A 23,935-nucleotide genomic window follows, 5' to 3' on the forward strand; every position below is an offset into this window, starting at 1 on the left:
TATTAGCTAGGAAGGATAAACACACATATTACCTCAAAGTAATATCAAGTTACCAAGATTAAGGATATCTTTGATCAAAAGATATCCATCATTTTGATATCAAGAGTATTGGTCTCCCAGAATACATGATATTCACCAATTACTCAAAAATGTTTGATTTCACATCTGATATCATGGGTGTTGGCCTCTCAGAATATCAATGGTATTCACCAAATACTCTTGAGTAATGGCCTTCTAGAATGTTGACATACAAGATATTCACCAATTACTGTGAGTAATGGCCTTCAAGAAGATAAAGTCGTGTGATATTCACCAATCACTCTATGTAATGGCCTTCTAGAATATCAATATGCATAACATTCACCACTTACTCAAATAATGTTTATAAGGTATGTGCACATGCATTCTCATAATACTTACCATATAAACATCCACTATGCAAAGTATAACCTATTATGATCCACATAGACATCGTAAGATATCCATCATAATAGAAAATTAAGTTATTGTAAGATCGTCACATTTCAATAACTTTTGCAAACACAAGTAACATCATTTGGAAGTCATCACTTCCTAATGATGTAAGTCACGAGGTATATTCATGAATCACAATCCTATTAATTGCTAATTTATTGATCATATGGAGAATCCATCTCAAAATGATTTACTCCCTCTAAATCAATATGACCGAGGTCACCGAAGGTTGACTGAATCATATCTTCTAATTTCCCCTTATCTTTCAAGGTTGCCTCTAATGAATGTCAGACTCCCTCTAAATCTCAATCTCCCTCTTCCTGCACTAACATTCTTGGAGGAAAAGATCTAAGCACATAACTTGTATAGAAATAAATAAGGTAACATAATCTTTTACCTTTCATGCTCCCATAATGGATCCCACAACATTATATCAAATTATACAATATCATTATGAATGAATGTTCAAATGCAATTATACATATATATAGTTTATTGCCACATATATTCTCAATTATAATTATCCCATATAATATGTATTAACATAAGAAATAATATAAAATGAACATTTATCCGTAAAGCATACCTTATTACTTGCCTCAGTACTCGTATCTCTACCTTCCTAAAGCCTTTGTTCACATGTTACGAGGTTAGTATCCAAGTCCTTACTTTACTCTTGCTTGGTATAGGTGTTTCGGTCTCACAACATACTATATCGATACTAGTTGATTGTTCCTTAAGAGTTTATCTGTTCTCTTACTTCTCTCTATATAAAATCATATTATATCCATAGGTGAAACCGCCTAAATAATAATAATTCTCATGTCTTATTGATTCTCAATCCATTCATCTCCACCTTATATGACAAAAATGTATTTAGTGTCATGGTCAGTCTTTGACTGAATCGACTATTAATGATTGTTCCTCTTAATTCAATCGAATGGGATATAGGGAGGGTTAAGGTGCCTTATTTATTACACCTCCCTATTTCCCATGCTTATTTCAATTCAATTTTTCTTCCTTCTTCTTCAGCAATTGTACCTTATCTAACCACATGACAACGGGTTGAATCACCAATATTGTCACCTTTCTACATGTATGTAAAGATAGTTCTAGCATTTGCTCACTTGGTGGGGGTCCCTGACATTCCGCATGGTGCATGCAATGTCTCTCATCTCGATAAGTCCTTGCCTGCATGAGGCCACATACACTATCCCTTTGTTTTCGCGTCACTCCCTTGTGGCACATGTCCATTTTAATATATGTTTTCATAGTTCAAACTCCACATTGGTACTTTATCGCTCCTTGAAATGTGGGTTGGGCCAATGTGAGGGCCACTTTTAATCGGTTTAGTTATCAATCTTTGTTTTTTGTTCTTTCCACAATGGCAGTGGCATAACCAAATGGATCATATCTCTTTAACCATGCGATGTTTCTCTTTGTTCTTTCATATCATTATCCTTTGTATCTTTTGCGATAGATAGATGCTGCAATCTCATCATTATCCTCTACAATAATAGTTTAAATACTTCCTATAAAAGTTTCTTCATGTATGAAGGGTGGAGAAACAATCACGCGATTAAAGAATAAATGACCTACATTCACTTGTTGGAACTCAAATTAATATTCACCATTTTGGGATGTGATTGAATTACTTCATTTATTCATCTATTTTGCGCATATTCCACAATTTGTCCCAATGGACTTATTGCACATAAGTGAAGGAAATATTGGTTATGATTCAATCGAATTCAACTCGAATTTAATGGCCTACCACGTTGTCATTTTTGACATAGGGGTGTTTGGTGCAGAAATTGAGATGGTTACTGCTATGCAATCACACTGCACCCTTGTTTGGTACCGTTTCGTAGGTCTTGACTTTGTATCATTTTCAGCTTACCTCCATAAAAGCGTGTCCCATTATCCTTCTATATTTTCACTTATATCTCCCGCAGTTGGGTCTATTATCCTATGAGTGGAAGCCAATTCTCCAAAGTGTTGACTATTATAAATTGTTATGATGTCAGAGGGAAATACTAGGCAAGACCTTAATATTTTCTTGTTTCCACCCCCGATGTGCAGTGCCCTTCCTGCAAGCAATTCATTTTCTATAGTATGACTATTGAAGTTTACACAGATAATGAAAGGATTATTCTCCTTCAAAACATAGCCATTGTCAATTATTATTTACAGCCTGGCTCTGATACCATGTTGATTTTAGGATTAGTGCAAATGTACTAAGCACTGCCATGAATTTGGAATGTGTCTTGCAAATGGCAGCAACCTCTTATTTATAATGAGAAAAGACTAAGAAAAGACATGTCCCTTTATGGGACATGTCTATTCGTTAATTTGATAATTAATATAATATTAAATATAATCATAGTATATATATTATATTAATTTCTCTCACATAATTAAATTATCTTATATGAAATTATATCTCATACATAATTATATATATAGTCATAGGTTTATCCGACTGAAGCTACCAAACATCAACAATATTGAAGAAATTCTTGGGTGAGTTTGTGATTGTATACCTAGATTATATTCTAATATTCAGTAAGACTAAGGAAGAGCATCTTGAGCATATTAGACAAATATTGCAGTGATTGAAAGAAGAGAAGTTGTTGATCAATTTGAAGAAGTGCTCATTCATGAAGGAGGAGATTGTATATTTGGTATTTGTGATTTTAGTTGATGGTTTGAAGATGGATCCTGAGAAGGTTAAAGCAATTCTTGAATGGCCTACACCTGAGAATGTGAGTGAGGTAAGATCATTTCATAGTTTTTCAAGTTTCTATAGAAAGTTCATCAAGAATTTCAGTTCTGTTTGTAATGCCATGACTAAAACAATGAGAGGAGAAAAAAAGAATTTCAAATGGCCACATGGTGCAAATACGAGTTTTGAGTTTTGAAACAAAAGGTTGTTGAATTACCTTTCTTGGCTTTGCCTGAATTTAATAAAGTATTTCATGTTGAATGTGATGCAAGTGGTAGTGCAATTGGAGTTGGGTTGAGTCAAGAAGGTAAACCTATTGATTTCTTTAGTGAGAAGTTGAATGATGCTAAGAGAAAGTATTGTGTGTATGATCAAGAATTCTATGTTATTGTTGAAGCTTTGAAGAAGTGGAGACATTATTTGATTCCTAAGGAATTTGTGTTGTATACTAATCATAAGGCTTTATAGTATTTGAAAATTAGCATAAGTTGAATCAGAGACATATGAAGTAGGTTGAGCACTCGCTGAATATCACATTTGTGATCAAACATGAGTGGAGTATCTAACCGAGTTGTAGATGCATTAAGAAGAAGAAGATCTATGTTACCGAGATGAAGATTGAAGTTCTTGTCTTTGATGAGATGAAGCATTTGTATGAAATTGACCCTGATTTTTCTGAGGCATGGAGAGAGTGCAAAGCACCTATACTTGATCAACCAAGTAAGTATGAAGATTATTTCATTCAAGAAGATATGTTGTTCAAAGGAGTTTAGTTATGTATACCGAGAGGAACTATGAGAATTAATTTGATTAAGGAGAAACATAGAGGTGGATTGGTTGGACACTTTGGTATTGCTAAAACTTTAAGTTTGCTTGAGGAGAAGTATTATTGGCCGCAATTGTATAAGGATGTTTAGAAGTTTGTAAGGAGATGTGGAATTTGTCAAATTGCAAAAGGAGTAAGTTAGAATACTGGATTGTATTTAATGCACCTAAGAAACCTTGGAGTAACATCAATATGATTTTTGCTCTTGGCTTACCAAGGACTACAAGAGGACATGATTTTGTATTTTTTGTTGTTTCAATTTATGATTTTGAACCTCTTTGAACTAAGGTTCAAAGCAGTTCAAAAGTGGTTCAGTTTGCATAAGAAGATTCACAAGTTCAGAGGTTCAAGTTCAAGAGTAGGTTCAAAGGTTCAGAAATTCAAATTAATGGTTCAAAGCACAAGTTTACTTTGTTGATCCACTTTGAAAAGATTTCAAAATATTTCAAACTGGTTCAGATTGGTTCAAGTTAATGTAGGGAAGTGCATGTAGGAACTTTGGGGCTTAACATGATTCATTTCAGTTCAAAGGCATAGTGAACAAATTCAAGGCTCAAAAACATTATCTTTTCCTATTTGATATTCTTTTTATAAGAGTGGTTAAGTGCCTTAATTACCGAGTGCAGAAGATGTTAAAGATTGGTGATAACATTAAACAAGCTTGGTTATTCTAGCAGTTTTATATACCTCCACTCAGTCTTAAATAACTTTTGACTCGGACATAATTTTCTTGATCGCTCTAGTCAAGTTTGTGCGAAATTAGGATCTCTCCAACATATCTGAAAATGAAGGAAATCCAATGGTGGAATAATTAGTTATGGCCCCCACACTGAGACCCAATTTGACTGTCAAAAAAAAATCCGCCCAGCAGCAAATTTTTATTATTATTTCGGACTGATTTATTCATTTCCCACTTGTCCAAATATGCTAAAATGACATTTGATTTAGTGAAAAACCTTTAAAAGCTGAATGTCATAAAAGTCAAAGAAAAGCTACCAAGAAAAGATGAAAGGAAAGAGTCTGACAGTTAAGTTTAAAGAATCAGTTTTTCTAATAACTGAAAAAGATCAACAACAGTAGAGAAGATAAATAGACCACAGAAACATTTGAAGAGGGATTCTCCTTTCTGAAAAGGCAAACTGTGTGTTGTTTTGCAGGGGGAAGAGTTTTCTAGTTTTTCCAGTTCTTCTGAGAGAGAAAAGAAGAGCTTTATTTTTTTCCTGGACTTTATGTTAGTAAAAGGGGAAATTTTGATTTTGAAATGTGTTGGTAAACAGATTGTCCTTTTAAATAAACTCTCAAAATGCCCAAATCTGAAAGAACAATTAGATGCCAACAGTTGAATAATCTATCATGAGATTAATAGATTTCCTCTGAATTGGAAGGTACAGCTCCCTTATGAAATGATATGCAATGAATTTGTTTTATTGCCTAAGCTAACTGGGTGCATTCTTAACCCGAGAACGAAAGAGGAAAACCAAGTCAATCCTAGGCAAGATTAACTTAGGCGAAATTTAGATCCTAAACCTAGCCAACTTCGAGAACTCAAACATCTTATGACTCCTTGGCATTGGTGATGCAATATGAATTCAATAAATGCAAATGCAAATGCAATGTAAATGAAATTAGAACAAAAGGTCATCTATTTTGGTTCCTGTAATAGAAATGGCTGCAAACACCTCTTATCCACAACACATTTGTTATCCAATTCTAAGGTGTAAGATAATGCCCAAAATCGATTAATGCAACTCTCTAATTGCGAATAATCAGAAAAACCCCTTTTAAACTCTCTGATTTAACAAAAGATCTCTCTTTATTATGAACATAGCAAATAATGATACCTTGATCATTATTACTTACAACTCAGTATCAAATCTATTACAAAAATGGAATAGAAAACCCCCCAAATGCGAGAAATGAAAATTACAGAAATTAAATGTGCTCCTCTCCCTACTCCAGCTCTCTGACTGTATGCAGAAAAAGCAGAACCCCTGGACAATAAAGAATTGACACCAAGTGTGATTGTCTCTGCAATCTCCCTTCATACCAACAATTTGCCGACCCCTTATACATTTGTTCCTTCCAGTATTTATAGAATTTTACAATACATAAGGTTCGTAGGGACTCATGACCTTTTCCCTTCCTGAACACAAAAAGACAGAATAAGAAACTTTGAACGTGCAAAGAAAATGAAACAATTCAACTCTGTCCTTTCACATATTGTGGCTTCCATAAGAAGAACCGAACAGTCCTCTGCCAAATTAACATGATCTTGAAGGTGCTACAATCAGGATGCTACCGGTCGTTTGCATATATAATGGATCCTAACCTTATTAGTGGTACACATTCTGTGTTCTATCCATCCCAATCTGTGACTTATCCATTTAAAATCCTCATACTCTTCAAATGCTTCTAAATTTGATAATAATAAACAACACCACCATCAGGAAAAGACATTGGCAATATCCAGAAAGTGAACATCATGCTATTCATTTCCTCAGCGCTTCTTCAACTGCTGCACTAGCTTGTCTCTGTTACTTTCACTCATCACCTCTCCCATTTCATCAACCATTGTCATCCACACCCCTCTCTTTGATCTATTGTTAAGCGACACAATGCCCAAAGATACTCTGTATTTTGCCAAATTTTCACTCTCATCCGAGTCTATCAGCTCCTCCAACAAATGATCAACACGTTGCCAGAATTTCCAGGCATCCACATAGGATAAGCTCAACCATTGCATGATTTGTCTATTTCTCTCATGTAATCCTTCTTCAGAATTTAAGTTTTCTGCTTCAGCATATACCCTCCCAACATAAATAATCGGAACACTAGCACTGAACCCGGATGGAATCAACATATCGGTAAAATTTATAATTTGCAGGGGGTCTCCGCCATATAAGCATATCTGCTGACCTTGATGAATAGCTTCTTTCACCTGCAGAGCATACTCAAAATTCTGGAAAAGCGCTTCTACACTTGACTTTGTCTTAAGTTCATCCAGCTGTGCCTTCCTCAGTTTGTCCAACTTCTCGTTAGTGAATGGATAGGCCTCCACTTCCCACCTCTCTATCGTTTCCTTGAAATTGTGATTGCTAATTTTACCTGCTGCATCCACCACAATCAGCAAAGCACTATTTTGAAAGTGGAGATCGTCTCTGACAAACCTCAGTACCGCTGGTTCTATGGACTAGGGATCTCTCGTTGCTGGCCATGGCATATTTTCCATCGTTCTAACATAAGGACCCCAGGTATCATGATAAGGATCCACAATTGGCATCCAAACAATTTCGAACTGATGGGTGCCACGGGTTTCAGTGTACATCTCTTTCAGGACACAGAACTCTGTTGGAAAAATTTGAAGTTTTGAGATTAAGAGGAGAACCATTTTATCTTGCAAACTGTAAATGTTCACCTGTTTTGAATTGCAAAGGAGAAAGTCGTTGCCTTGTGTCACTAGCAACGACTTAGTAAATCAATGTTGTTCTTTTGTGCAACTTCTAACAGTGTTTTGATACGAATGTAATTCTCTGATTTGAAGTTCTTCTCATGGAATAGATTTGATAGATTTTTCCATCTAGAAAACTGCTTAGTGCCTTCCACTTCCATCACCGTTGTGATAGCGGCATAGTCAGGACTGCCGTAAATGTAACTGGGGCCTATGACTTTTGTAAGCATTCCTTGAGCTGCCCAATGACAGATAATGTTATCTCATTTTTGTCATGGTAAGGTCTGACAGATACAACCAACGGATCATATACTTCCCATTTAAAGTTTTTAATGAATTCAAGAACCCAATAACTGCAAACACGGGCAATCTGTGACCATGGTCTGTCTTGAGTATGATATTCCCTCTTTACCAGATCTACAATATTATATACAAAGACATCTTCACACAATGCTATTCCTGGGTAATGGCACCACCTGATAAAAGAAATCTTTGAAGTATGCAGGAGGTTCTTGAACAAATGTTGATATAATATCCTACAGAGTTGCAACACCCTCTAAATTGCTATGACTATCAACAACATAGATCCTTTGAATCCTTGCATTATCCAACTTCAATATGACATTTTCAATAGTATCAGTCTTTTCGCACGTGATCATGTGTTCCAAGGGAGATGATGCCTCTTACTTTAACCAGAGGTGAGATCTAACTACCGTATAGAAGGCCTTTGCTGTAACCGATCTGAATTCTTTATATATCTCAGGGGCCATCAACAGAAACTTGATGTCCCTTAAACTTATGTTCCCCACAACTTTCTTTCCTTCTTTCTCAATAATTGGAAGCCCTCCTACACGCTTCTCACTCATCAATTTGAATGCTTGGAGAACAGGTTGATCTTCAATGAACTTGATGTTAAAAAGGAGTTAGATGGCTGTACAAGTAGGAATGGAGCCCAACGGAAGGATCCTGATATGTCTTTAACCTTTGTCTCCCCATAGAATTTTGAGGATGTCAACATTTCAAAGAAGTGACCTCCCTTTGCAGCATTAGCTTTAGGATCTGAGTTTATTCCAAACACTTGAGACTGTTGAAGTAACCACACAGAGATTCCTACAAACTTAACAATCCCGATCTACTTGTCAATCCAAGTTGCATCATCTGGCGCATTTATATCCCTTACTGGTGCACTCAATATCTTGTTCTTGGCAAGCAATTCGACCACTTCAACAAGACTGGCATCTGAATTGATCTCTACCACTGGAGATCTTCCAAATTTGCAGAGCCCTTAGTAACCAAATGTCTTTCCGGATTGCACATACTACTCCATGAATCTCTAAAATAAGAAAGATTTGTATATCCTTTATCTGAGAAGATCATCAATAAAACATGATATCCTTGCCGGGCTTGGAGCTATCACCTACTCGACATGACAACACATAAACCAACCTACCCGACAAATAAATGAGAGGTCAAGAGAAAGAGAAACCCGACAATGATGGCCTACCTATGAAGGACTTAGACCTAGACACCAGATTGACTTGACATTAAAAAATGATGGGTGACCGAAAGTCAGGCAACAAAATGTAATGTAAGGGAGGGAAATTTTGTTTTCTTCCAGATACTGATTCTGATGCAAACATGTAATGAGGTTTATGTTATCTTTTACATTTTAAAGAAGGGAGACTTGGGAGATAATTGTACCCCAAAACTTCGAGTTTGGGCAGTTTTCTTTTCACTGATTGTTATCTTTCTGTAACCTTCAATTTTCTCTAAATGCATTTAGTGTTTCTATTTTCTAAGCATGTTTTGATATCAAGATATCTTTGAAGCTTTGATTCTTCACTTTATCAAGGGGATGGAAAATTTGTTCCTTGTTTCCATTCTTTTGTAATGGAGCGTTTGGGTGAATGAACTTTGCATCATTTACTGTTTATTTCCTTTCAATTAGATTAGTTTTTCCGCATCTATTTTGTATTTACGGATAGATGTTTGTAAACCTTTTATGCTTTCTGGTTAAAAGCATCAGTGTTTGTACTTCTGTGAATTCATTGTATATCCTACATGGGGAGTTGTACCCGATAGAATTCAGAGGAAGGTTATCAATTTAATGATAACCTATCCAATTGTTAGTGCTGATTTAGTCTTTTCATATGGGTATTTAGAGTGATTTTGTATGTATTTTCTTGGAAGACAGTCTGTTCACTAACAAAATGGTAAATTTGACTGAAACTTAAGGTGATGCACCAAAACATTGAATGAAAAGTGTATCGAAACTAGTGCATGAAGACTCTAAACAGTTTGGTACTGGCACAATATTGTTATCAAAAAATCATATATAATCAATTTATAAGTAGGACAGACTTCAAACAAAATGCTCATAGGAATAATGATAGTCACAATTAGCAACCTGAAACGAAGTACAATTTCACAACTTATAACCTATGTAGGTATTACAAAATTCACTTGCAAGCTAAAACTGAGACATTAACTTAAGGGTTCAAAAAAAATCGCAAAAATAACATCAAATCAGTGACTTACAGACAATAAAGTGAACACAAAATGGGCTTCCAAACTACTCGTTATTCAATCTCCAAAAGTAGCACAATATAATCTCATAAAACTGGTTACAAAGTAATCTACAAACTGGAACCCCTAAAAAATGAGCCTTAATCTCATACTTCTGCATTTTTTACATCCAACTACGTCATAAATGCAAACACTAACTCCTTAGGAGAGTTCAGTCAATAAGGCACTTTTTGAGTCACCAAAAAGACTTCAAAAAGGTGTACACATGGCCCAAAAGGCATGGACCCAAAATATCATCATAAAGACCCAAAATAAATGCAATTGTATCCCCGAAAAGGCTTACAAAAGTCTCCAAAATGCAATAACTTTCTGACTCAAGTCCTATTAGCACATGGCTCTTGTTATGACTTTGCAAAATATCCATAGACTTCTTAAAGGTAAAATAAATATCTTATTTTTAATCATTAATATTAAATGATTTGTAATTCATTTATCTAAACGATATTAAAAATATCAACTAGATAAATAAATCATAAATTATTAAATAATAATATTTATTATAATATTTATAGTTTAATTTTTAATAAGTATTAATTGTATTAAAAATATTATTAAGTGACATGGAGCTCAATCTGATGAAATCTGTGCGCTTTTCTGGGCTTCAATAGAAGACTTCTCTACCTTTATTCTTCTTCATCCTTTTCTCTTTTCTGCCAAAAATCTGAAGCCGCTATTACGGAGGAAGGATGAGGGTTAGCTGAAGATTTTGGAGCAAGAAGAATAGATCATTTTGTGTTCTTTTCTCCTGCGAATCTGTGCAACGGTGAGCATTTCTGGTCTTTCTTTCATTCAACTCAAAATAATGCATATCCACTTGCTGAAAAAGATTGTCTATGTATTTGCTCTATATAAAATCCTTCTCATCTTGACATGTTTCTGTATGCTTGCAACCATCATTGTTTATCTCTCAAATCTGAAGAAACTTTAGGCAAAATATATTATTTTTGACAGAAACAATAAAATAATTTATTTCCCTTGACTTCCTCAAAACTCTCCCACTTGATGTGGCTGTGACTGTTTAAAGTTATGAATTTGAAGAGGTACAAACCCCTCATGCGCATGAGTATTTGTGCTGCTATATTGGAAGAAACTCCTTGTGATATTCTGATTTTACAATCATGGATCTGTGAAAAACTGAAAGATATCCTCACTATTTCCTTAACTGATGGCACCCATTTTAAATAGCACAACAGTTGCATTTTAGAACAGCAAACTGGTCTTCATTCTAGCTGTTTGTTGAGAGCTTTCATGGTACTCTTTATGTGCCCTTTGCTTTTCTTTCATGGTACTCTTTATGTGCCTTTTACTGATGACACCCTCTTTATTGCTGCTTATATACCTGCCATGCTAAATATTGGCTGTTCATCACTCGGAAACTCCTTGGATATTTTGATAACAGCTGTTCATCCTTTTGAAAACACTGTGTTGCTATTCATTCGTACGAAGAAAATATGCTCCATTTATTGTCTATAAACATCTTCACACCCACTCTTTTTTGTGCATTGGTGAGACATGATTATCACTGTTGTTACATTAGCTTGAAACTCATTTATGTTGTTGCTCCTTATCTACTGCCCCATAACTGATAATACCACTTTTGGCCTCTCAACCAGAGCGGATAGATGACTGGTGCATGTGTGTGACTATTATGAATAACTGACTTTGGGACTCAACTGCATTAATTGTCGGAGGATGCAAGATGCTTTCAATGGACACTAAATGTGTTTGTTTGACAAAGGGCTTCCTAAGAAGTGTGCACATGATGATGCCCTAAACTAGGTGAATGAGTATGGCTGCCTCTTTCTACAATATTCCAACTTTAAAAATATCAGAGTTAGTTACTTCCAAGGTGATCCCTACACCTTGCTATTAAAGTTTGTAGCTGCGATAGAGATCTTTATCTCTTGAAATCTAGACGTTATTACTGTTATTGTCATCTTCAGCTGAAAATGACACTTAAGTTTAATTTGTAATAATAAATGTAAATGACATGTGTCATTCACATGCATTGAGGCATTGATATTCGAAGAGTTATAATTAATTATAGGAGTTATGGGAATCTTGAGAGACCTTTGGATATAATGTGAAGAGTCTCTCCTATTGTTATATATTTGCATCAAGCAAAGGATATTGTACAGTTGAACATTTCATTATCAATAATGATATATTTGTGTTGTCTGGCTGGGTTTTTCCCTTCATTCTCGAAGGGTTGTCCCTGGATAATTTTGGTGTTCGTTGTTTCAGTTTTCTCTCTTACTTATTGATGTTTATCTTCATGAATTTTTGGGCTCTAGTTTTAACACGGTATCAGAACCTAGTTGTTCAACGCCTTCCATCTAATCTATCATGGGAAGCTACATTTTTTGTATCGACACCACGAGATATATCATTAAGTCTTTTTGATGCTAAGTCGCGCATGGTGAATCTCATGCTTGGTTGAGTTTATTGCAAACTCTGAGTAGGTTGTCGTGTCTCCGATTGAGTGAAAATTGAAGCCTTCACTTGAGTTATTGATGATTGGAGTTTATTTTGTTTTTGGTTTCCTCTATCGTCATTGATTATCTTTCTTATGCGCTGCGGCTGTATAACTTTATGTTTTTACCTCCTGTTGGTTTTGCAAGGTCGCGTTAAAGTTTCATGTGCTTGTGTAACTATTGATCAAGAAGTTTCTTGAGGAAATTTCTATTTTGTCATCTTTCATTGCGTCTACCCTATCTCTAATATTTGTTTTTTGTGGTTAAGAATTTTTATTTTTTTCAGTATCAATCTGATCGGTATGTCGATACCAATCATCGGAGGCAGAATATGTTGGTTCTTCAGAGGCAATTTGGACTACAAAAATTTTCTTGATTGATATCTGGAGATGAATCATTTTCCTTTGGTCATCACACATTTCTCATTCGTTTCTATAACTTTTCAAAATCTCTTTTACGACGGCCAATCTGCATGCTTCTATCGGGGCATTAGGTCATTTACTCTATATAACCGTTCTTTGTGATGGAGAAATTGTATCGTCAATTTTTTTCTTTCCCATTTGTATTTGTTATGGAACTATCATTTTGGAGCTATTTTTTTTTTTTAAATATTACTATCATATTGTTTAGTTAATAAATGTATCAGTTGGCCCCTTCTTGCATTATTACATGTGTGTAATGGCAAATGATCTTTCATCTTGATTTCATCTTATGAATCGATGGAGAGAAATCTAGTGCAAGTCTTGAGCTCAACGTATAATCTTTGGATTCACCAGAGGCTTGTAGCCTTCAAGTTTATAGTTGGGAAGATTGATCAAGACTTGATTGCCCCGTACTATGACTTGAGAGTCTTCTTTGTAATGTCAAAACTTTAGTATGCGATCTTAATGTGTGGAGTGCATTTCCAATTCATTATTATTATTCGTGGGTCGATGAATATTGAAAAGGAACTCTGTGGTGGAGTGTCGGGTTGTTGGATTACACCTTTCTGTTGTTGTAATGCCCAGACAAGTATTTTACTCTTTGACTATTTTTCTTCTCCATAGTCAAGTTTCTTTGCAAATGGATGAGGATTATCAAAAATCTCTTTTGAGTGTATGCCGAGCCTTAAATATAGGTAACAGATTTTCAAAATGGCTCAAATATATATTGTGTAGAAGAAATCACCATATTCGATCAGATCATGGTTTTCATTCCATTCGGGACTCAGGTCATTAGCATGGATCAATTTTGTTGGAAATGGGTCATGCACGATGAGACCAGCTCTGCTACAGATATAACACTGAGAGGCAGCTTATGATTTTTTGAGGGAAGTTTCTTTAGCTATCTTCTTATGATACTCAAAGTTTTTATTTTTTATTTTTTAGAGGATATATCAATCATTGAATGCATGTTATTAATAAGGTTCTTTATTTGTGATAAGTGATTGGTATTGTAGAATTTGAGATTCGTGTTGGAAAAGAGTTTCAAATGTGATTGCATTCTTCAACTACAAAGTGGGACTTTGTTGTGAAATAGTATTGCATGAGGTTGCAGAGATTAGTATTGCATGGAATTGAAGAGATAAGTATTATTGTTATGTTGATATTATATTCTTATAATTATATTAATGCTATGAGATTTACAGGCATTATTCTGAATCTCTTTGTTTATGTGTGTTTATTGAGATTAGACCACAACGAGATGAGTACTTATGGTTATATTGCTTGAAAGAGATTATTTTTAGCATTGATGGTTGATTTTAGCTTCAGCGGGAGGCTGCATACTAAAGAGGGAGTGCTTAAGAAATCCCCTTCATTCTCATTTATGATTGCAATGCTTGTAGTACCTATAAAATTTGAGACTTAAATGAAACCAAGTCTTGCTTTTATGCCTATTTCTATTCTTATGTGAATAAATAAGATTGTAAGATCAGTTATGATAACTCTTTCACTATGTGATAGTGAACATCATGTTGAGAGAGTCCATGATGTCATCACATTGAGAGATTTTGTGATGGGAGTTGAATGTCATGTTGAGAGATTCCATAACAGTTCACATTGAGAGAGTATGTGAATAAAGGCTTAGCTGTGAGTCTTGCAAATCTTTTCATATTGAAGTGATTCCATGAATATGAATAATTGTTATAGGTTTTCATGTTGAGTGATTCCATGAATATGAATAATTGTTATAGGTTTTCATGTTGAGTGATTCCATGAATATGAATAAATGTTATAGGTTTTCAAGTTGAAGGATTCTATGAATATGACTCATTTTTACAGGTTTTCATGTTAACTCATAAATTATGTTTTGAATTCGTACAATCAGAATTTATCATTGACATTTTTGGTAGCAGCTTTGTGTGACTGTTCAGCTAAAGATCTCTCTCTTGCTAAGAGAGAGTGTTAAAGTTTGTAGCTGCGATAGAGATCTTTATTTCTCGAAATCTGGATGTTATTACCGTTATTGTCATCTTCAGCTAAAAAGGACACTTAAGTTTAATTTGTAATATTAAATGTAAATGACGTGTCATTCACATGCATTGAAGCATGAATATTCGAAGTGTTATAATTAATTATAGGAGTTATGGGAAGATTGAGAAACCTTCCGGTATAATGTGAAGAGTCTCTCCTATTGTTATATATTCACATCAAGCAAAGGATATTGTACACTTGAACATTTCATTATCAATAAAGATATATTTGTGTTGTGTGGCTGGGTTTTTCCCTTCATTCTTGAAGGGTTTTCCCAAGATAATTTTGATTTCTTTGTTTCAGTTTTCTCTTACTTATTGATGGTTATCTTCATGGATTTCTGGCCTATAGTTTTAACACTTGCCACGCTACTCCCCTAACAAAATCATCTTGATAGAATTAGTGAGACAACTCAAGGTTGTGCAAGCATATTAATCAACATTGGACAGGGACAGGGTGGGGATCTCTTTGCGCAACCCACTCAAAATTGGAGGATACCTTTTTTATACAATTCCCAAGGCCAAAAACATGGAGTTTGAGCTTTTGGAGATAGCTCTCAAGAAGTTCATGTCCAAGAGCTCCTTTGCGTACCGTGGCATGAATGATAAAATGGAAAGGAAATTTATGCATGTTCATTGCCTCAAGGACCTTTGGATTGACCTGTGCACCGAGATTGATATCAGAAAGACGGACTACTACAAGTTGACTATGAGGCAAATTGTGGACTTCAAATTGGGACAAATTCCTTATGGAGTTGAAGATGATGGAGATGTTCTAGATCCTATCGAAGATATCATGTAAAGAGATTGCCTATTCTTCCAACTTCATGGTCAATGAGGGAGAAAATGTCTATTGGTGACAGGTTTCAACCAATCCCAGCTAATACCAAGATGTGGTTGAACAAGAGAGGCCTAAAATGCACTAAAATCAAGTCGGGAAAGGGTTATGGTCCTTCTGGTATGGTCGGGTTAAGAGCAATATCCAAAGATAAGGGAAAGATGGAGAATCCACATCAAAGGTTACAGTTATACCAAAGTTTACTATCAAGGGAGGAAAGGCTACTGCTAAAGCTCTTGAGATAATCGTCATAGAACCTAAGAGGGTACGTGTATCTAGTGCGGAAGAGTTCAATGAGGAGCCTATCCCTGAGTTACCTCACTCCATGAACATGTCTATGATGACTACACTTCCAGATTTCACATCAATGTCGTAAAATTCTACTGACTCTTTGCTTGATATAAATGTGGACTCATTCTCTACAGTGCATATTACCCTTGTGGACCCTTTTGTGATCGCACCTATCATGCCCATCTCTTTAGTTGCTCCAACATATAGATCAAAAGATCACTATGGCAACCTAGAAAATGTATTTGATGCATACTCTCCTATGACGTTTCTTGACACCTCAATTGCACAATTTGAGCAGTTTATGGCTGAAGTTTCATAAAGAAGCTCGACACCAGTAGAAATCTAGACAAAGGCTCCTTCTATGGTCACTATTATTGCACAGGTGGAGGTAGTGACTACCATGGTTATTACATCGACATCTTAGAATTTTTTCTCTTTACCTCCTCGGCTAAGTCTCATCACTCAAAAGAGGAAGAACTTTAGGCCGATGATTACAAGTTCACCAGAGTTGAACTTGGAAAACAAACACAGTTGGAATGTTAGCAAGATACACAAGATGCAGTTGTTCTTCTTACTAGAAGGAACAACAAACTATGGGAGAAAAAAATTTGACTTAAGGACTCTAGCAAAGACACTGAGAAACTTGAGCACAAGGCCAAGGTTATTCATGACTATGGTAATCACTTCGAATCATAGGGTCTACAAGTAATGCACAACAGTTGGTTAAGTCTTCCAACCGTCAACAACAAACACCGTTTCAGAACATTTTTTAAAATTCTATTACCCAGTTTACTAACAAAAGTATTATTTGATTAATATGGCATAGTTGTCATCTGCATGAGCATCCCTCCACCCATTTGTTGAGTCTATCTAACATGGAGTGGTCACTATTTCTAATTGTTAACTCTATTCCACAAAACTTCAAAAACTCCTTAGACCAAAACAAGCTCATAAACTAGTATCTATCACTAATGATGTTCTTTGGAGACCCATTAAGTCTAAAAACCTCTATACACAATAAATCTGCCACCTCTACTGTCGTAAATAGTACTGAAATGGCATAAAAATGAGCAAACTCGGTCAATTTGTCCACTACAAGAAAACTACAATTATTGTCTTGCACCTTGGGACTTCCCACAATATTCTTTATCTTTTTGTATGTCAAGAAATTTTTGAAAAAGATATATTTTTCTATATTTAACTATTATTGAATCACAAATGAAAATATAATATCATTAAAAAAAAAACAATAAACAAGTAATGGTGTGCAAGAAGAAACAGGCACACGGTGATGAAATAAGTCAATAATGATATAAATTTTGAATATTTTAAAAACATGAATACCTGCTCTATAGAAATATGCATTGTTTGAAGAGCTTTAAGAATTTCCAACAAAACGGGTGCTGCACCATCAAAGGCTGCAGTTGAGCAGTACGGTGTAGCATCAATTGCAATCCAATTGTTGTTATCTTCCCTGGATGATTAAAACATCAATTAAATTACCACTTCCAGAAAGGACCTTAAACTACTAGGTTGTCAGCATGTGATATCACTAAAGCCTTGTTCAACATGAATTCACGGTTAGGTAAACACTGCATGTTTCTTACAAGCTAAATGAAGACAAACCTCCTAAGAAGATAAAACTCACTCTCAAAACCAGCATTTACAACCTGTACATTTGAAATCTTTAAGATCAAAATCCACTACAATTTTAGAACATAGCAACATTTACATATTTTTTCAGACACTAGGAAACTATAAAGTGATAATTATATTTAACAGTAAGTCAGCCATATTTCTATACCAAACCAAATTCCTCTTCCAATTTAGTTGCGATTCTTCTCAAGGTTGTCCTTGGACAATAGTCCCAAGCTTCACCAGGTGCTGAATGCATGTCAACCAATACCATTTTCTCTTGATCAGACCTGCTCATCATGCAATAGGAAATGAATATACCTCCATAGGAAGAAAGCAATAAAAATAATTAATCTGCCTGCATAGATCAGGGATTTATACTTCTTTAATATCAAATTGTTATATTTTAATTTACAATACTAGAGACCTTTAACATTGAATGTCAAAATAGGAAATAAAGCAGTGACAATTTAATCTATTACCTGACTCAGGAAAATTGAAGTGGTGTCTAAACAAGGAATTAGTTTTTGGAAGCAGTAAACCTAAATAAATTAAATATTATACCACAAATTAGTTGCAAATAATTGTTAGATTTAGCTATAAATCCACCAAGGATCAAAATGACTTAAGGAAAGCAAGATTGAATCCAAAGATAAATAAAACTCAGCACTCCCTTAGCACTGAATTAGCAGTTAAAATTGGGAGAGTTGATGGCTTCTTATATAACAAAATATGGGAATATTATTCCAAGCAGAATACTAAATCCCAGTTGCCCAAAATAGATGGACTTTTTACCTACTTGGTAAATGTCAAATGCACAGTTCTGCCAACTTAGGTGAGGAGAAACAAATAATTATGGAAGGTGGCGAATAACTCTAGAGGAGGGTACGACATTCAACTACCCAAAGGTGGGTAAGAATGACACATATAATAACCATATTCATTCTAAAATAACCTAAGCAAGCATGATAGTGTGTAGGAAAGATAAATATTCCCTAATATAAGGAAGATAAATACCTACACTAACACCCTCTTAAGCATATCTTAGGTGTGTAATACACAAAAAAAAGGGTCCTCTGTCATGTCCCCTTTTCAAATAATTAAAAATAATAATCTTTTCTAAGGCAAGCAGGCCCAAAAAGGTGAAGTTTCGGAAAAAGAGGATAATCTTTGGAAGCTAATGGACTAATAAATGAAAATTATTATTAAAATATGTTTTATTAACCTCTCTTGGATGTGAGTTAGGGTTATGCCCTCTTTTAAGGGGTTTGGAGGCATTTTGGGCTCATTCCAGAACTTGATTTTTGTGCATTGCTTTGTTATTCTTCAGAGGCTGCCAAACCTGTGAAGAAGGAGACCCAAGAACGGGAGTTTGCAAGTTTCCAGGAAGGCTAAGGATGGGAGTTTGAAGCCATTCCATGTGTATACTCATACAGAGTTTGCCTTTGTGCTGAACAGTGCAGATTTGTGGATTTTCGGGTGTGTTTTTTGTAAGAGTTTGGTGTTTCCAATTGAGTATTTCATATCAGTTTGGGTTGCTGCTGTATTTCAGACTTTTAGATGTTAAAATAGAGCTGAATATATGTATTTGGTCATGATTATACTTCTGTGATAGATTATCAGTGCTTTTGTGGTATTTCCGGCTATTTTGTGTTGTTTTCGAGACCCTGATGAGCATAGTTTTTGTCCTACATTTGTGAGCTGTTGTGTAAATGCTATACAGATCTGGAAGTGTCATTTTGTAGGCCGTTATGCTGCTGAAATTTCTGTAAAAATATCCATTTTCAGATTTATTAATAATTTGTGAAGTTGTGAAGTTTTTGGCACTATTTCGGACATACCCGATTTGAGGTTTATTGAGAAATTGGTGGATCTTTGTAATATTGGTTGTTTGATCTTAAAGATCTGATTAGAGGCTTGAAATATCATATAAAATCAGAAAAGGGACATTACATCCTCGCTGCAAGGCCATGCTGCTTGGGATCAAACGAGAAGTAATCTTGAATACTTGTAGGTTGCTGATGTGCTAAAGCAAGAAGAAGAAAAGGCTCAAAGCATTGAAGAGAGGATCAAGAAAGATTGGAACGCAAGAGACAAAAGTGAGAAGATGATCTAAGATGGTGTTACCTAATTAAGCTTACTATCCAGTTGTGCAATCAAGTTTCAACATAAACGTAAGGAAAGAGGTTATCATTTCAGATTTGGGAACTTTCATTCAGAGCCAAAGACAAGACGATGCACACTACGCAGTTGCTTGAGCTATCCTAGAAGAAGGTGGTGTTGGATTTAAAAGGGAAAGATAAAGAATTGAAAGGTAGCTTAGACAACAACTGGAACATGAGGAAAGAGAAAGGATACAAAGAGAAAGAGAAGCTCATAGGAGAGCTCAAAGGCCCCCTTTAAGAGAAATCCAACTATGAGGGAATCAAGTGCGTTAAAGTAGTTAGATTTATAATATGAATGGCAGAGATCAAAATTCAAAGGGTTATAATATGAATGGCAAAGATCAAACTTCAAAGGGCAGAGCATTAATAGATTACAATGCTCTTCTTGCCCGATCAGTTTGGATATTAATATTGAATTGAGAGTTATGTCATGAGGGGACATGTCTCCACAAAGTGGAGCCATGCCAACTCATGACATGCCTTTTAAATATAAACAAATTGTTATCCAAGTAACCCCTGATCCTAATTGGGATTGGAGATGGTAATTACTTGACCAATATATATGATAAGTCATTGATCTGCAAATAGGAATTAATAAGTCTTTGATCATTACTCGATCTATGCCATGACTTGATCAATATCAATGCGTTCAATCATTACACGATCTTGGCAAGGGACGAGACAATAATCAAGAGTACAATCTACTAGTGCAGATAACAATATACTTGGATCTATTTTGACCAGATATAGATGTCAATAATGATCATGTATATGGTGAGTTCAATTTGATACAAGAATGATATGATTTCCAAAGAAAACGAGATAGTGATTCTACTGATACAAGAAATATGGATGGATGTATGTATGTCAATTCATATAGTGAACTAACACACACACACACACACACACACACACATATATATAATCAAATTAACAGTCATTCTTATATCTGATTGAAACTACTATTCTTAACACTCCCTCTTAGCTAGAAAAGATAACAAGTATGAATAGGTTTAAATATCCCCTAGCATGTGATATCAAGGAATATGCGACAGTGAAATATCAAGTTAACATGATATTTGAATACCCTAGTTATGGTATGTGCACTAACATCACATCACATGATGTCTACCATAACATGTCATTGCATGTACACAAACATTACATCACATAATGTCCACCATGATTATCTCATTAAGACCATATTGATTCACAACAAATATCGATCAATAAGTCTAAAAAATATTGACTATCAAGACATTTCCATGAATTGATTGGGTTTTCGGGGGAAGAAGTTGAATGAAAGATGCACTCTTTTGATGCATCGATCGCCTATAAATAGTAGGGACCTTCCCCTTTCCTCAGCCCTCTGTACCCCGTTCTTCAAGTAGTAGACCAACCAGTTGTTTTTCGGAACAACAGGTGGAAGGGCCCAGCAGTTTTGTCTTGATGCGCCAGAACATGCCCCCCCCCCCCCTCCCCACTAAAATCTAGTGGGAGATCTACACACAAGGGAGTGACCTAGTTCTGAATCCATCTCCAACTTTGACAAATGACACCAAGGATTGTTGATTGCTAGAGGCCCTATCTATGACTTCGTTGCTTCTCGTGTTCTCAGGTCAGCATGATATTCGTCATGATAGTGAACACTGTAAAGTTGTCATCTTACAATGTGGTATACAATTGTATATTATTAGAAAGATTGTCACCTTTCAGTAATGTACACAGGGGCCCATAAGGTCATATATAACAAAAGTGTTTTACATGGAGTCACCACAGATTCTCTCATGTGGTGTTGTCATGGTATCACACACATAACATCCACCATGTACCATATTAGAGGGTGGATCCACTATGGCTCGGTCCATAGGGTGAAACTAATGGCTTTCACCTCAAACTTCTTTCTCAAGGAGAAAAATGCATTATGAGGGATTTTACCTTGAACTTCTCCTTTATGGAGAAGAACTCATGAAATCAACATTAACCTTTTGACTTCCTTGTTCAAGGTTGCATCTTTGTCAGAATCTCTTTTGATCAAATATCAACCTTCTGACCTCCTCGTCCAAGATTGCCTGTGATGGATTTTCAGACTCCTTCTGAATGTTGATTCTTCCTCTTTGAAGAATAAAGAAGATGTGTGCAACCAACTCAGCCTCATAGAAGAAAACTATGTCTTCATCCTTCAAAGTTCAAACTATCGACTTTCACATAGAATCCATCATGCTTATCTCTTAAACCAACTAGTATCCATCTATCTAGTAATATCACTACCTAGATATTTATACAAATACCAACCCTCATATATGGAACTTCATTCTATTAATTTCAGTCCTTTGACCGCTAATCATGAGGGAAACCATCTCGACATGGTTCACTTCTTTTGGACCAATATGACCAAGATCTTCAGATGTCAACTAGAGCAAAACTTTCTAGATGTTCTCTCTGTCACATAGGCATGCTCTATTCATATACTCCAATCATGTAGAGTACTTTGTTAATATATTCATGCTAAAGTGGCTTCTTTCTTGAAGCTCTATGCACATGTTATAGTTTATGAATTCCAAGTTTTCTGATGATGAATGTGTTAGACTCCCTCTTAATGGTGTCTCCCTCTCAACATGGACAGTATAATATTAGAATTTAAAATGCTAGAATTCGATTTAGCTGATTTCAATATTCCCTCTTAGTTAGAGAGGATTCAAGTTATTCAAAATATTCACATCATCACCATGATACTCTTAGAGAGTGATTTTGAATATCACATGAGCTCTTTCTATGATATCAATTTGCATACTTGCAAAGGATGTCCATCTTCATTGACTGCAAAGGGTGGGGGATACAATTAAACAAGCAGTCTGCATGATCTCCATCTGTATAATCTGCATGAACTCTTTTATGAAATAAATTACTCCTTGGTAGAAGGAATTTCAGACACATCTGATACTCTAACCTTGGTATCATCTTTTTGGTTTTTCCTCAGTCAACAAACATGAACATCCAACATCATAGAAGTCAGATTTGATTACATGTCTCATTCATTTTGCTTTCCTCAGCTTCATACTTTATCAATTTAGTCCCCATCAATATGCCAGCTCATTAGAGCAGCTTGTTTACTTTTCCTGAAAAATGCAATGGAATTTTACTCCATGGATGCATTCAGGTCAGAACTGTCTATTGCTCTTAAAAATGATGTTAGGTGTGCCATAAGACAACTGTAATATGTGAACATCTTTCCTAATTCATCCACCAAAACTTGACTTGGCAAACATCTCCAAGAAGTTGCTGATCAGAAAACCTCATTTTATATCTCTTGTTTCTATCTCAGTGATTTGAAGAAAGACATATAAAATTGGTCTTATATTTCTCTGTCTGCCTCAAACCAAGGAGGACTATGTGGAGGATCAAATAGTAAATTATGTTTCAAGAGACCGTTTCTTTGTAGTTGATTTTTCATTCGCTCTTTCCTCAAAGATTATCAACACGTGACTTTAAAGTAGTTTCCTTCTCCAATGTATGAAAGTGATACATGAATTGATAGCTATTTCAATATCAACTACTTTGAGCTGTAATGTTTTCTCCTCTATATTATCTTGAGTATATGACATGCTAGATCACTATTATACATAGAGTCTTCGTAGCCAATGCTGCCCGTGGTTGCAATACTACAATCGCCATTTCTAACATCTTACATGATTTCTCTATGTTCGCCCTCTTAGCCTCTCAAGTATTTGTAGCTTGAAAACTCTTGCAGGCACATCAACAGATCAAATATTCCTTTTATGTGTGGCAAGGCATTCATATATCGAACCAATAACTAGTAAGAGTTGGATTTGACTATGTCAAAATGTCTTTATTTGTGCCCATATCTTGCAATAATGAACTGACACATATGATACTATTATGTGCTAACCATTTGAGACTCCATAGCTATTATACACCTTATATTAGTGGCAATCTTACCAGAAATCTCTCTTATGTCAATATAGCACAAAACACTAGATAACTATTGGGTCCACAAATA

General features: G+C 35.3%; 1 protein-coding gene across 3 annotated transcripts in view; it reads right to left on the bottom strand.

Annotated features, from left to right (window-relative positions):
• The window catches only part of NODGS (nodulin/glutamine synthase-like protein), a 208,287-nt gene that overhangs the window by 98,305 nt on the left and 86,047 nt on the right, over positions 1-23,935 (bottom strand). For all 3 annotated transcript variants that reach the window (XM_089817161.1, XM_089817164.1, XM_089817163.1), the window contains exons 11-13: positions 17,919-18,039; positions 17,741-17,784; positions 17,459-17,588 (exon numbers count right to left, since the gene is read on the bottom strand). In XM_089817161.1, coding sequence (XP_089673287.1) covers positions 17,459-17,588; positions 17,741-17,784; positions 17,919-18,039 — 295 coding nt within the window. The remainder of the gene's footprint in view (positions 1-17,458; positions 17,589-17,740; positions 17,785-17,918; positions 18,040-23,935) is intronic.

The sequence above is a fragment of the Cupressus sempervirens genome, chromosome 1 (genome assembly GCF_028749045.1).
Source record: "Cupressus sempervirens isolate cs-2001-9-10 chromosome 1, ASM2874904v1, whole genome shotgun sequence".
NCBI classification, from domain to species: domain Eukaryota; kingdom Viridiplantae; phylum Streptophyta; class Pinopsida; order Cupressales; family Cupressaceae; genus Cupressus; species Cupressus sempervirens.